Source organism: Benincasa hispida, chromosome 12 (assembly GCF_009727055.1).
Source record: "Benincasa hispida cultivar B227 chromosome 12, ASM972705v1, whole genome shotgun sequence".
In the NCBI taxonomy this organism is placed as follows: Eukaryota; Viridiplantae; Streptophyta; class Magnoliopsida; order Cucurbitales; family Cucurbitaceae; genus Benincasa; species Benincasa hispida.
This window is the reverse complement of record NC_052360.1, coordinates 13,732,326-13,745,521: the sequence shown is the minus strand read 5'-3', so window position 1 is coordinate 13,745,521 and position 13,196 is coordinate 13,732,326. Positions and strand designations below refer to the sequence as shown.

The window sequence follows — 13,196 nt, the reverse complement described above, 5'->3', positions numbered from 1 at the left end:
AACTGACACTCTTGACACACTTGTGAAGTCACTCTGAACGGGGTTGTCTTTGAGGTTCGACTCAACACTCAAAGTGTAGCTCTGATACCAAATGTCACAGTCATACTTTTTCAACCGTGTGGTGCCATGATATTTTCCTTAAACATGGTCAGCCTAGAAGCTAATCCTAGCCAATAAATTCTTTTCTCTGTCATCTTACTCTGTCAGACCTCAGGCGAAGTTCTTTCATTCTCAATCGAGCTTATTGAAGGATCCCAAATTGAAGGGAATCATAAGCGGAAGAAAGATCGTCCCAAATCCCATTTTTCATTGAATGTAAATTTTACAGTAAATCAAGAATAAGATATGCATTAACATAAATTACAGCATGTTATATATAATTAGGTTTTAGAAACCTTACCTTTGAAGACTTTTCTTCAAGAATCCCTCGAACAGTATATGAACGTCTTGAAGACTTTCTTCAAGAAAACCTCGATCAAGTACACGAACACTACCACAAAGGCTTCCTCGGTATTCTCATGTGAAGAACCTCGGAGTGATGGGCTCTAACTATTTTGGAAAGAGGGAATCAATTTTTGAGAGAGAGAAGGAAGAATTAAGATTGTTCACCAACAATTCAAAACTCACAGAACGATTATGTCTTTCTCTCACTGTCAAAATCGAAGAACAGATTGTGGAAGAATGAGACTTTCGTCTGTCTTTTAAAAAATCAAATATCACAACCACCCACTTCATGGGTGGAGAGAAAAGAAGGGGAGGGAGTCTCCCTCCCTCATTTTTATTTAAAAATAAAATAAAAATGATATTTAATATATATAAATATAAATATGATAATTAACTTATCAAATATAATATATAACCTATAGATTTAATATTGTATCACATATAATATAACCTATAATTTCTTCTCTCTTATATAACATTTAATTTAAATCACATTTATATTAAATTTAACAATTATAAATCCAATTCATATTAATAATATTTGAATCTTATTCAAATATTTATTTCATCTCAATGAAGCTTATAATGTATCAAATACATTATAATAATTATATCACATATAATTAAAAATAACTTATTTATATCATATATAATTAAATTCCTCTATTAATTTAAACAATTCAAATTAATCCAAAAACTTATTCTCATTTAATCCTATTGAGCTATCAAGGGGACCCTATGGACCTATAGCTTGAAACTTCAACGGTACATGAATAATTAATCAAACTCTTTAATTATTATTAATCATCCATTAACTGTTGGGCACTCCACTAAAGACCGACAGCTGCACTCTTCGCACTACAAATATATTTCTGTGTCCATTGGATATAACCAATCAACAGTACGATATCCCTTCACAAATTGCTCGTAAGTACAATTAGGTCAAAATTATCGTTTTGCCCCTGTAGTTACATCTAACTTCTTAAATACCACTGATTCCTCTAATGAACAATAGATCATAGTCCAACTATGACTAAACCCCTCTCAAGCCAAGAAAGGGTGTGGCACCACATTGTCCAAGCCCCGGAATCAACCCTTAAAAGAGCGATTTATCTACTTACCTTGACCTCGGGGAAGGGGTAAATTCCTTCTTGTGTAGTTGTGTTCTCAGCTCCCTAATCAGACGAATCCCCAAAATGGCAGGCTTGTTGTGTCAGCGATCTGGCCACTCTCACCCATATAAATCAAAGGAGCACCCTTATAAGCAGGAGTTCACAACTCACTCAGGATTCAGGTCATATTACCTATGGTCATCCTAGTAAAATGTAAGTCTCTATTATGAACGATGTTATTTAATGAGACTAAACATTTCGTGGTCTGGTCTTATACAAACTCCTTTTTATAGAATATCCCTACTCACATGTCTATACATGAATGATCAGGATCATATCATTTGTAGCACTTTACAACAATTGTAACACCTACAAAGCAGGCCATATTCGTAGTGTCATAAGGATAAGGTACCCAACCTTATCCATCTACTACAGACTATTTAAGTTATCACTTAAATATGATCTACTTGTATATCTCTACATACATGTTTAAGTTAAAGATAACCTTGGATGTTAGTTTATTGGTTTGTGGTTAATGCGACAAAAATATGGAATAAAATATCATATATTTTATTAAATAGACAATGAGTTTGTTCAATACATTTACAAACTATAAGACCTTATGAGATTTAAGACATCAACCTCAACACTTATATAATCCTTTGTCTCACGACTCGCATTGAAATTCGTTCAACTATTCATACCGGGAACATTCTTTCACTCACTTGTGACATTGTCTTAACCGTGTGTTCTCAACTTGACGCTTACAACTTAGCTTATCTCGGCAATGTACGTCGCCCCTTTGTACATTCCACCATCTCTCTTTCACCTTAGTTCTCGATCACTCAGTCATCTCATACCTCATATCGAGTCGGAACCTTACCGACATGAGTCTTGACCTATCACTGGGTTAGTCTTATTTTATCGAACTCACTATAAGCTTTCTGCATCATCTTGAATCAGGAACTAGCTAAACTTGTCAACTGGGATAAGTCTTACTTCTAACTGAGACAAGAATAGCTTTCCGACGTTTACCGAGTGTCCACCAGTATTCAAGGATGCCACCGAACCTTAGGATGACATACAACTTCATTTCACATTGGAACACAATTATCAAGAACTGACTCTCAGGTCATTCACATTTATCGGGACCAATGCGACAATCATCAATACAAACATCATCGTGGTATGATGACACTTGCGACCATATAGTGTCGTTTGAGGATACTTGCCGCTACCCGAGCATATGTACCAACCTCCACTCTTCCCAAGAAGGCATAATGTCGGCACACCCGTGCCACCTGACATTGTCTTTGAGTTACTCCTCATAGAAAGTTGTTCGAGACACTCATCCCGCAACACTCGCCCACACCATCACACAAAGGTAGCTCACTTAGGAACCAAGGCCCAGGGGTGGTGGAGAGCCAACGCCATGTCTCCCCTTATAGTGCTTTCTGAATATTTCTTAATTTACTATCCATGCATATGGATTATGGCGAATGGTCACTGACCATCATAGAGCTTTTGTCTGAACTCCATCTGGCATGAGATTCGACGTGCTTGCATATTTCCTTAATATGCATCTAACTCCAGAGTTGCTTGTCCAAATGCGCAACGAGACTCAAACTTTTAAGGTCATAGATTGGGACTCATTCGGCCCTTACTAAGCTTATCACTAATACCACCAATGACACTGGTGCTTGTCTTCTTATTTGATGTTTAACCTGACATGTTTACTCACTCTTCTTTGTGTGTGTGGATGATGCATCGTCTTCCTCAATTGCATCATGGCACTTCACTTCTCTTGCCCTTTCTTTGGCCTAATGAATGACACTTTTTGGGATGTCATCATGCATACTTCTTGTCTTGTCACTTCTTGGGAGTCTCAACTCACTCAGTCATAGTAGGGTTGAGACACTCTCCTCTACTTAACATTGTCATTGTCTTCGATGACACTATTTCGGGATCAATGCATTCTCCCCACTTATTCCCGTCATTGTTCTCGATAATGCTCGATAATGCTCATGTTGATTATTTCCTTTAAATTTTATATTGTACTTATTGTATTATATTTGCTATATTTTATTCTTTCCTTATTTATAATTGGGTATTTCTTCTACTTAAAAAACTCTTTCCTCCTAAGATTAATGAGAGGAAAAAATAATATTTTTTTAGCATGGTATCAGAGCAACAAAATTTTTGAAACCTTAAAAACAAAAAACAAAAAACCCTATTTTTTTCCTTTTTAAAACCCTAAAAAAAAACTCAGCCTTTTGTCGTTGCGATTTCGCAGTCTGTCGTCCGACCGTGTCTGTGTCACTGACCGGTTGCCGCTGTCCGTTAGCTATAATTTTCCTAGTTGATGGTTCGTTTAAGCCTCTGTGTTTTTTTTTTTTTTCAGATCTACTGATTTTGTATTTTGGGTTTCTTTTTTTCAACGATATGTCAGACACTAAGGTACCCATCACTCGAGTTTGTGACAATCGTGGCATTCAACTAGTCCCACTGTCCAAATAACTACATTTGACTCAATGGGTATAATTTTCTTCATTGGTCCCAAAGTGTTCAGATGTATATTCGTGAACAAGGGAAGATTGGTTACATCATAGGAGAAAAAACCATTCCTAGTCCAGATGACCCTTCATTTGCTGGATGGGACGCTGAAAACTCCATGGTTATGACTTGGCTTGTCAATTCCATGGTCGAAGACATTGGTTGTAACTACATGTGTTACTCTATTGCCAAGGAATTATAGGATAGTGTAACTCAAATGTATTCTGATTTGGGCAACCAGTCAGAAGTATTTGAGTTGAACTTTAAATTGGGTGATATACGACAAGGAACTAGCTCTGTTACACAATACTTTCACTCATTAAAAAGGATTTGACAAGACCTTGACCTCTTTGATACGTATGAGTGGAAGTCTACAGAGGACCAAAAGCACTATAGGAAAATTGATGAAGATGGTTGTATTTACAAATTCCTAATGTTGAGTTTGATGAAGTTAGATGTAGAATACTTGGAAAAACTACTCTTCCAACTATTAATGATGTTTTTTCTAAAGTTCGCAAGGAAGAAAGCCGCATGAATGTTATGATTTGCAAAAAACCTATTGACTCAGTTGAATGCTCTGAGTTGGTGACTGAAAATACTGCAATGAAGGCTTCTAATTAATCCACCACATGAAAATCCTTGTGTTTAGTGCAACCATTGCAATAAACCTCGACATACACGTGAAACTTGTTGGAAACTTCATGGAAAACCTGCAAATTGGAAAAGTTCTAAGCAACATGCCTCTAATGCTAATGTTGTTGACTCCAGCCTGCTTAATAAAGAGCAAATTGATCAAATTCTTAAGCTGCTACAGACCAATTCATCATTTGGTAATCCTAGTGTTTCCGTGGCATAATCAGGTACTTTTCCTCAAGTTCTCTCTTGCCTTAATTCATCTCCATGGATTATAGACACTGGAGCTGCTGATCATATGATCAGTTCCTCTTGTTTATTTAAATCATATTCTCCTGTGTATTGCAATGAAAAAATTCGCATTGTCGATAGCAGCTTCACCTCTATTGCAGGAAAAGGAACTATTCCTTTGACTACAAAACTTATATTACATTCTATGCTTCATGTTCCAAAATTAGCTTGTAACTTGTTGTCTGTTGGTAAACTCTCTAATGATGCTAACTATCGTGTTATCTTTTGTGAAACTTATTGTATCTTTCAGGATCAGAAATTGGGGGTGGGGGGGATGGGATGATTGGACGTGCTAGGATGATTGAGTCCCTATTACTTTGATGAAGTTTTTGCTAGTCATAAAAAAGTTCAGGGCTTGAGTAGTGTTTGTTCTCCTTCTGTTAAAGAAACTATCATGCTTTGGCATCGTAGATTAGGACATCCAAATTTCTTTTATTTAAAGTATCTATTTCCCGATTTATTTAAAGGATTTGATTGTTCAGTTTTTCAATGTGAAGCTTGCATTTTTGCCAAACATCATCGATCCACCTATTTGCCTAAACCGTACAAGGCTTCATCACCTTTTTCCTTAATTCATACTGATGTTTGGGATCCGTCTAAAGTCTTAACTCATTGTGGTAAGCGTTGGTTTGTTACCTTTATAGATGACCACACTCGTTTAGCTTGGCTTTATTTGTTAACAAAAAAGTTAGAGGTAAAAGAGGTTTTTGTTCGATTTTACAATATGATAGAGACTCAATTTCAAACTAAAATTCAAATTCTTCACTCTGATAACGGCACTAAATATTTCAATGAACAATTAACCATTTTTTTTTTTTTTGCAAGAAAAAGGCATTTTCCATCAAGTTACGTGTCGTGGCACGCTTCAGCTGAATGGCATTGCTGAGCGAAAGAATAGACACTTACTTGAAGTTGCTCGTGCCCTTATGTTCTCTATGAATGTTCCAAAATATTTGTTGGGTGATGTCGTTCTTACAGCTGCATATCTGATCAATCGAATGTCGTCTAAGGTTTTGAATTTTAAAAATCCTCTTAATCACTTCAATGAGTTTTTTCCTAATAATCGGCTGTATTCTAATTTACCAATTAAATTATTTAGGTGTACTGCTTATGTCCATACTTCTCCTCTTTCTCAAACTAAGCTTAATCCTTGAGCCACTAAATGCATTTTTGTAGACTATGTTTCTCATAAGAAAGCTTACAAATGTTTTGATCCTTTGACCCACAAGTATTTTGAGAGTATGGATGTGTCTTTTTTGGAAAATCAACCTCTTTTTTTGTCCAAATTTTCTTCAAGGTGAGATATCTAACATTGAAGATAATTTTTGGGATACTTTATCTCTCCCAAACATCAGTGGTCCTACAATTATGAGCTCTAGTCCTTCGATACCAAGTATGAAGAATTCTTCTTCAGGGGGAGAAATACTACAAAATGACTCTACAAAGTCGAAATCCTGAACTTCAGGTTTATATTAGAAGAAACTTGACTTAAAGGGTCCAAGATCAAACAATTGACTTATCACAGGACCAATCAAATACTCCGATGAATGATCCTAAAGATCCAGGTATTAGACACTCTACCTCTATTTCTCCTAGTTCTTCATCTTCTTCTAATCCTTTACTTGATGTCTCTGATCTTGATATTCCAATTGCCCATAGGAAAGGTACTCATAAATGCACCAAATATCCCATTGAAAACTATCTTTCTCATCATAGATTGTCCGACTGTCAAAAGTCTTCACATCCAAAATAACCAACCTATTTGTTCCAAGAAATATACAGGAATATTTGAATTGGAAATTAGCAGTGATGGAAGAGTTCAATGCACTGAAACAAAATTGCACACGAGACATAGTTGAACTAACAAAAGATAAGAAGGCGGTGGGATACAAATGGGTGTTCACTGTAAAATGTAAAGCTGATGGTAGTATTGAAAGGTACAAGACCAGATTGGTTGCCAAGGGATTCACTCAGACCTATGGTATTGATTATCAAGAAACATTTGCTCCAGTAGCTAAAATTAATTCTATTAGAATCTTGTTGTCTGTGGCAGTTAATTTTGATTGACCTCTTTATCAACTTGATGTGAAGAATGCCTTTCTCAATGGGAATCTTGAAGAAAAGGTTTTTTATGGACTTGCCACCTGATTTTGAGGTGGATCTCGGGATTAACAAAGTGTGCAAGTTAAAGAAATCATTATATGGGCTTAAACAATCTCCTAGAGCATGGTTTGAACGGTTTGGAAAGGCAGTCACAAGCTATGGATTCGGTCAAAGTCAAACTAATCATACTATGTTCTATAAACATACTGGAAGTTGTAAGTTGATCGTTTTGATAGTGTATGTTGATGATATCATTCTTACAGGTAATGATGAGACATGACTGAATATCTTGAAGAAAAACCTTGCTAATGATTTTCAAATCAAGGACCTGGGAACCTTAAAGTATTTCCTAGGAATGGAGTTTGCCAGATCTAAAAAGGGCATTCTTGTCAACTAAAGGAAGTATATCTTGACCTACTAAATGAAATAGGTTTACTTGGTTGCAAGATAGCAGAAACTCCCATTGAACAAAATTTAAAATTGGTTTCTGCAACTGAAAAAGAAGTAAAAGAAAAGGAAAAGTACCAGAGGCTTGTAGGGAGACTCATATACCTCTCACACATGTCCTGACATTTCTTTCGCAGTTAGTGTAGTAAGTTAGTTCATGCATGCTCCCGGATCAGTTCACTTGAAGCAGTTTATAGAATTTTGAGATACTTGAAAGGTACTCCAAGAAATGGTATATTATTCACAAAGCATGACCACCTAAATATTGAGGTTTACACCAATGCTGATTGGGCAGGAAGCACGACTGATAGAAGATCTACTTCGGGGTATTGCTCTTTTGTTGGAGGAAATTTGGTTACTTGGCGAAGTAAAAAACAAAATGTGGTTGCAAGAAGTAGTGCTGAAGCAGAATTTAGGGCGTTAGCCCACGGTATTTGTGAGAGCTATGGATAAGAAGACTATTGGAAGAATTGAATTTCTCTCAGATAATACCATACGCATCTATTGTGATAAAAAGTCAACAATTTTCATTGTCCACAATCCAGTCCTTCATGATAGAACCAAACATATAGAAGTTGGTAAACACTTCATAAAGGAAAAGATTGATGTAGGAATAATATGCCCTCCCTTTCTCCTGACAGCAGAGCAAATTGCAAATGTGTTAACCAAAGGCCTTCCAAAGTGGTAATTTAACAAGTTGATTGACAAACTAGCTATGAATGATATCTTCAAATCAGCTTGAGGGGGAGTGTTGATTATTTCCTTTATTGTGAAATTTTATATTGTACTTATTGTTTTATATTTGCTATATTTTATTCTTTTCTCATTTGTAATTATTTTATTCTTTCCTCATTTATAATTGGATATTTTTTCTATTTAAGAAACTCTTTTATCTTAACATTAATGAGAGAAAAAATAATGTTTTTTTTTTGGCAACTCGTAAGAACAAGGAACAAAGTCGGCAGTTCTTTTAGTTTTAGTGTTGTGAAGATAGAGATAATATTACTATATTAGTAGTGCACTGCTCTTTCATCTCAATTCAATTAACGGTTTTTCACTCACTGAGTCGCAAATCCAAAATGTCACTCTCTTTGCAATCTCCGCCGTCTGCATCTGCAACCATTCCGCCGTCGCCGTCGTCTTCTTCCTTTCTTCAGGGACAGGTATTCCCTCTTCTCTTCTCACTTTCTCTTATCCTTCCTTTTAGCATTTACAGTCTTCATGATTATGTTGGGGACTCTGATTCAATGCTTCAAATCTTTCCTCCTCAGAAAAAATTGGGGTTCTCACCTGGATTATTCACACCCTCCATTCTAATTTCCCATTCTCGTAGATCTCTTCCCTTAATTTCTGCTTCCTCCGGCTTCTCCTCTTCCCTCGACACTGGTTCGGTTCTCTCTAGCTTTACCCCCCTTTTTCTTCTCATTTTGACGACTTCAACAACGCTTTGTTTTTATGTTACCTTCCCCCCCATTGTCTTGTTTTCAGGTTTGACATCTGAGTTAGACGCTGTTTCTAGCTTCAGTCAGATCGTTCCTGACACCGTCGTTTTTGACGATTTCGAGAGGTATAATCTTGTTCTTAATCAATCTTAATCTAGTTGTATGGCTCACGAATTTTTCAATTTTCTTTGATTTTGTGTTGCTTGGTTGGAGTAGTTAGATTATATTTCTATTTGGAACTGCAGGTTTCCTCCTACTGCTGCTACCGTCAGCTCTTCTCTCCTTCTAGGCATATGTGGCCTTCCTGATACCATATTTAGAGTAGGCATTCACCATTCTTTTTCTTTGTCTTAGATAATAGTTACAAAATGAAAAGGAAAGCTTGTCTATCTTTTGTGTGGTGTTGCAATTCAAATTCAAATTTTCTGACATTCTACAGAATGCGGTTGATATGGCATTGGCTGATTCTGAATGTTTTGGGATAGAGAATGCCGAATTGAAATATTCCTGCATTTTTAACAAGGTTGCTTGTTTCCTTTTACCTTACTTGTTGGAAAACATTTACTATTTTGAGATCAATAAAATGGTAAGTTGGGTCTCGATTTGCAGGCTCTAGTAAATGTTGGTGGCGATTTGGCAAAACTAGTTCCTGGACGTGTTTCAACTGAAGTGGATGCACGTGTTGCATATGACACACATGGGATTATCAGAAAGGTTCAGCCTTCTTTAAGTCTCATCCTTATAAACCATTCGATAACTTTAATCATGTTAGTTCTGGCCTTATTTTCCTAGTTCCAGTTCGTGTGATCTTTTGGAACTATTTCTTTTTTCATGTGGGGAGACCTCTAGTTTTATCAATCTTTTATATTTGTTCTGTTTCTGTAAAGATTTCCTTTTGGATATTCTAAATAATTTGATATTGATTTTACCATTCTAACTAGACATTCTTCAATTCTTCAGAATGCATGTTGCATGATCATACCCATTTATCACGAATGGTATGCATGTGTGCCTAGTCTACATGGATGTGTAGATCATATGCAGATGTTGGATGTTTGACTTGTGTGCCTAGAAATCTTATAGTTCTTTTGTTTGTGGATCAAAGGTGCATGACCTGTTGAAATTGTACAATGAAATCAATGTTCCTCCTGAGCGATTGCTGTTCAAAATTCCATCAACATGGCAGGTGAATTCCGAATTATGGGCAAAACAGTCTGTATTGTTGATTGTGAAAATCTGTTGATGCCAAGTTACTGATCTGCAAAACAAAAATTACGATGTTATAGGGAATTGAGGCCTCAAGATTGTTGGAATCTGAGGGAATACAAACACATTTAACTTTTGTATACAGGTATGCTAATCTCCTTGCTTAAGAACATATTTTGTGCTTTGAAAATAGGTTAAATTACAAGTTTGATCCGTCTCTGAACTGCAAAAAGTGTCCAACAGGTTCTTAAACTTTCATTTTGTGTCCAAGAGGTCATTGAAATTTTAATTTTGCATTAATAGGTCATTGACCTGTTTGACTTCTTAAAATTCATGGAACTACCAGACACTAAATTGGAAATTTAGGGTCCTATTACACATACAATTCAATTTTCTATTTAATATATCATTTAACTTTTTAAAAATTTTGAATATGTCAAGGGTCTATTAGATACAAAATTGTTAGTTTAGAGATTTATTAGACATTTTTTAATCTCAGAGACCTTTTAGGCACACCAATGTTTTGCAATATAATTAGATGAAAGAAAAACAAGAAGATTTTTAGCATATGAATTCAGTTAGAATATTTTGGTCTATTGCATCAGCCATCGGCTTGCCAGTGCCTATCACACCTGAAAAAAAACACAGATGTCGAACAATTTTCTTACTGTATTCCCTTTTTAACCCTCATATTTTATTGACGGTCTCTCCATGTTTGTATAGCTTTGCCCAAGCAGCAGCTGCAGCTCAAGCTGGTGCCTCTGTTATTCAGATTTTTGTTGGTCGTCTACGTGTAAGTTTCTTACCTCTTTCTAATACTAATCTGAAGCATTTAGTTTTATCTTGTTGATTGCATGATGTTACTTAAAAACAAAACATTTTCTTTGACCTTGCTGATACTCATGACTATGTTTCAGGATTGGGCTCGCAATCACTCGGGTGACCCTGAAATAGAAGCTGCTCTTAAAAGAGGAGAGGATCCTGGGCTGGCTTTGGTTAGTTGATTTTGGATAACGATGTCAGTTGAAAAATAATGTCCATTTTGTCCAATTATTTTCTCTAACCCCAAGCGTCACATCATTCTAGAATGTCAAGCAGATAAATTGTTGAGCACAAAATATCTACAATTCCATTTATCATTGTTTTTTGACATTAAGGTCATGGTTTTGTGACATTAAGGTGGTAATTGGAGTTTTCTATCCCAAAGCTATCTTGAGATATCTCAAATCTATTCAACATGTTTTGCTGTGTCAAGGAATCGAACACAACTTTACAAAGAATACTAATATAATGGTACTTCCATTATTGTAGGTGACTAAGGCTTACAACTACATACACAAATATGGATACAAATCAAAGTTGATGGCAGCAGCTGTTAGGAATAAGCAAGATTTGTTCAGTCTTCTGGGGTAAATCATATGATCTCATCTATCTTCGACCGAAAATTTCCTGAAATCATCATACTTCTCCAAATACATTTTCTGCTAACATCACCATTTTCTTCTTCCTTCAGCGTCGATTACATCATTGCTCCATTGAAGGTATTGCAGTCCCTCAAAGAATCAGTTACCAATCCGGATGATAAATACTCTTTTATTAGGAAACTCTCTCCACAGTCCGCAGCTAATTACATTTTCAGTGAAGATGAGGTCCGTTTTCTTTCCTTGAACTTCTATTATACTCGCACATTAGTCTTTTATAATATGAATGTCAAGAAATTGCCTTATTCAACTTGAGTTACTTGTGTCGAGAAGTGTCATATCCTATGGAAGAGGTAGAAGAGTGTTTGTGTGAAGGTATCAGTAGCTAATTTTCATGTTTGCACACTCTTACTATATTCATCAAATGGGAGTAATTGGAAAAAAAATGTGTTCAGGTAAAAAAATGGGACCAATTAAGCCTTGCATCGGGAATGGGGCCTGCAGCTTTGCAGCTGCTTGCTAATGGATTGGAAGGTTATGCTGAGCAAACACAGCGAGTTGAGGAACTTTTTGGGAAGATTTGGCCACCCCCAAATGTATGAAGCGCGCTTGGGCTTTGATATTTGGAGAATGTTGTTTTCGTGAATAAGAGCCGGTGAACAAAAGGTTTATGTATGAATCCTCTAATAAATTATGTTCTGCAACTCCTTTTCTGCTCCCACTTACTGATAGAGAATCAGATGTGTTTCTTTAATCATCCATTATTTTTGTTTTTGAAAAATCGTTTGGTAACCATTTAGTTTTTTGTTTTTGTTTTTGAAAATTAAGTTGTAAACACTACTTTCACCTTTAAATTTCTTCCTTTTTAGAAAGGATTAAAATCAAGTCAAATTTTGAAAACTAAAAAAAAACTTTTAAAAACTTATTTTTGTTTTTAGAATTTGATTAAGAATTCAACTATCATACTTAAACATGCAAATCATTGTAAAAAATAAGGAGGAAATAGGTCTAATTTTCAAAAAAACAAAAACAAAAAATGAAATGGTTACCAAATGGGATCTAAAAATTTTAAACTTAGTTACAGTAAATATCAATACTCACTTATAAAATTCAAAATTTATTTATAGGCGTTTGAATATAGACCTCATGTTGTATTAATATTTCTCCAAGTTCTACCTCATTTGGTTGCATTTTTCAAGTTTGCTGAATTGCACATGTTTGAACAAGAAAAAAAAAATCATGAAATATACTTTTTAATTAAAAAATGATTTTAATATTTATAACATAAGATCTTTTGCAAATGAACAGTGGATATTTTCTTTTTTGGTGTGAAATTGAGGAGCACAACTGGAATATGGATATGGAGAAGATACAATATAATAATAATAAATAAATATAATATAACATAAAATATAAAAAACTAAAATCATAAAATAATTAAAATTAAAAAATTGGATAATAGAAAATTTAGTGGAATTTGAAGTGAATTTCTTACCAATGGGTGTGTGATTTTAAGATCCACTAAATGCCACTATTTATAGGCA

At 35.3% G+C, this 13,196-nt stretch overlaps 1 protein-coding gene across 1 annotated transcript; it reads left to right on the top strand.

Moving 5' to 3' along the window:
• Window positions 1–8,576: 8,576 nt before the first annotated feature.
• On the top strand, window positions 8,577–12,389 carry LOC120092769 (transaldolase). Its single transcript, XM_039050964.1, has 13 exons — window positions 8,577–8,746; window positions 8,855–8,969; window positions 9,072–9,150; window positions 9,271–9,346; window positions 9,465–9,548; window positions 9,635–9,739; window positions 10,131–10,211; window positions 10,312–10,376; window positions 10,955–11,024; window positions 11,149–11,226; window positions 11,543–11,640; window positions 11,745–11,880; window positions 12,108–12,389. The coding sequence occupies exons 1-13, from the start codon at window positions 8,663–8,665 to the stop codon at window positions 12,252–12,254; spliced, it is 1,218 nt and encodes a 405-aa protein (XP_038906892.1). The 5' UTR covers window positions 8,577–8,662; the 3' UTR covers window positions 12,255–12,389.
• The last annotated feature ends 807 nt before the right edge of the window (window positions 12,390–13,196 follow it).

Excerpts from the sequence above, each read along its gene's own strand:
- LOC120092769 (XM_039050964.1), top strand. The coding sequence starts at position 8,663 with ATGTCACTCTCTTTGCAATCTCCGCCGTCTGCATCTGCAACCATTCCG. Across the intron at positions 9,740-10,130 it reads CACATGGGATTATCAGAAAG|GTGCATGACCTGTTGAAATT; the intron begins GTTCAGCCTTCT and ends TGTGGATCAAAG. Across the intron at positions 11,881-12,107 it reads ACATTTTCAGTGAAGATGAG|GTAAAAAAATGGGACCAATT; the intron begins GTCCGTTTTCTT and ends AAATGTGTTCAG.